At 39.9% G+C, this 2,335-nt stretch overlaps 1 protein-coding gene across 1 annotated transcript; it reads left to right on the top strand.

The window, feature by feature from the left end:
• Positions 1–1,239: 1,239 nt before the first annotated feature.
• LOC116010911 lies at positions 1,240–2,103 on the top strand. Its single transcript, XM_031250408.1, has 2 exons — positions 1,240–1,434; positions 1,495–2,103. The coding sequence occupies exons 1-2, from the start codon at positions 1,240–1,242 to the stop codon at positions 2,101–2,103; spliced, it is 804 nt and encodes a 267-aa protein (XP_031106268.1).
• Positions 2,104–2,335: the final 232 nt, after the last annotated feature.

Raw genomic sequence — 2,335 nt, 5'->3', positions numbered from 1 at the left:
GGTGTTCGGTTGGACTTGGTGTGCGGTGGAATTTAGGGGATTGTGTGAATTAGATTTATTAATTAAAAAAATATCTTCTTAATTGTGATCATGTGTGGTTGTATATCTCCCTTAATATATATATATATATTATGTGATGTTGAATTGGTAAATGGAAATTGAGTTTCAAAACCTATTTTGAATATAAAACCATTTTCTAAAAATAAAATCGTGTTATGAAAACCTTTTTCCAAAATAAACGGTTTTACGTGGTGGAGTGGGAATTACTTAGCACTATATGTGCTAATTCTGGTTTACTTATATTTCAGGTTTGGAGTAGATTATGACTCTTGAGAGCGATATTAGAAGAAGTGTACTATGGGTATTAGAGATCTTTTGGTTGTGTAAAAGTAAATATTGGGTTGTAAATTATGAACATGATATATTTTGGATAATAGAAGTAGTGGTTACCTTAGCATCTAAGTTTGGGATAGACTTAGGTGTGGAGTAGCACCTTTGGATTTTATGCGCTTCCGTTTTGGGAAAATTAGTAAATATGATTATCTATGCCTTTTTGTATGTTGGAAAAATCTGGGGGTGTTACAGTTGGTATCAGAGCAGTTCGAACCTTTTGGAACTTAGGTAGAATTCTAAGAAATTAAGAATTGAACTTTAAGAACCTAGGTTGACTCTAGGTGTGAGGACTTGACTATAGAAATTTAAGTTTGAACATTTGAAATTGGAAATCTAGGTTTGAAACCTTAAGATTTTAATTGTGATAAGAAATCGTGGTGATGGAGTGCTTTCATTTTACTTAAGTTAATTTTACTTGTTGCTGCTGCACCCGACTGGTGTGCACCTTCCTAGAGAGATCTTTATAGAATAAGTAAGTTTTCTTTTGTAATTACCTTAAATTCGTGTTCGTTTCGTAAATAGTTAACGATGGCCCCGACCGGACAACGAGCCAAGAATCGAGGAACTTCGACGGATGAGCTATTAGCTCAAAATTTGCAGCAACTAACTCAACTAACGCAAGTCTTGGCAAATACTCTCCTCAACAATAACCGCAATGGGCCGGACATAGCTAAAATAGTAGCGGAGCGTCATCCACCCTACTTTGACGGTCAAGAGGATCCACTCGTACTTGAAGATTGGATCCGAGCATTTGACAAGATGTTTGAAGCCATAAACTGCCCTAAAGAGCGACGCGTAGAGATCGCGGCTTTCTATCTTCGACAAGAAGCCGATAACTGATGGGGAATGGTGGGACCAAGTTACCGACAGGAGAACGGGTTTGGATGGGAAACTTTCAAGGATAGAGTACGTTGTCGTTTCTATCCGGAGCACGTGAGAGCCGCCAAGTATGAAGAATTTCTACATCTGCGACAAGGGAATTCTACTGTGCAGGAATATTACGCCCGATTCCTTGAACTTGCCCGGTTTGCCCCTGCCTTGGTACCCGATGAACCTAGCAAGGCTAGGAAATTCGTTAGTGGTTTAACCTTCGAAACATAGAAAGCTGTTTGCGTTTTCGAATGTCAAACTCTTGGCGAAGCGTACAGTCGAGCAGCGAATAATTTTCGGGTAAATCAGCTGCAGAAGAACGTCCTCGAGAGGAATAAGAGGAAGGCTGCAGAAAGCGATAGATTTGTTAATAAGAAACCTAGGATAGAAAGCGTCGAGCGAGATAGGGATTACCCTAGAAGTTATAGTAGTGACCTTAGGAGGAACTATCATCCGCAGAATCAAATGACCACTGGAGGAAGCTGGACCAGAGAAAGACACTACTATTGTCAAAAGTGTGGGAAGAATCACCCTGGCGTAGATTGTCAGGGGAACATTGTGGCGTGTCTCAACTGTGGGAAAAGAGGTCATCGAGCATTCGAATGCCGTGCTGGCAAGAATGTGACTTCATCCAGCTTACATCAGCATGGAAGCATGGGCCAACCGTCTGTCAATCAATCAAAACTCAGAGTAAATGGCGTAAGAGATAGTAACAACAGTGGCGGCAACATCGTGCGCCTAAACAACCAGGATGAAACCCAGCAAAGTAAAATCTACGTGATGAGCAGGACCCAGGCAGGAACCAGCAACGTGATTATAGGTACTAGTAACCGTTATTAATATAAGGCATTAGATCAGCGTTAGACCGTGTGAATTATAGTATTTGATATACTTCTTTCCCCTACTCTTTGCATCTCATACCCTTTATTAACCATATTTGGAACCAAATAATCCTTCTCATATTAAACCCTATTCCAGAATAATTCTTGAGTTTCGAGGACGAAACTCCTTTTAAGGGGGGTAGAGTGTAATACCCCGTATTTTTGTTATTTCGAAAACCATAATATATTAG

Source organism: Ipomoea triloba, chromosome 1 (assembly GCF_003576645.1).
Source record: "Ipomoea triloba cultivar NCNSP0323 chromosome 1, ASM357664v1".
Classification (NCBI taxonomy): Eukaryota; Viridiplantae; Streptophyta; class Magnoliopsida; order Solanales; family Convolvulaceae; genus Ipomoea; species Ipomoea triloba.
The sequence above is the reverse complement of the archived record's forward strand: the minus strand, read 5'-3'. Positions and strand labels throughout refer to the sequence as shown.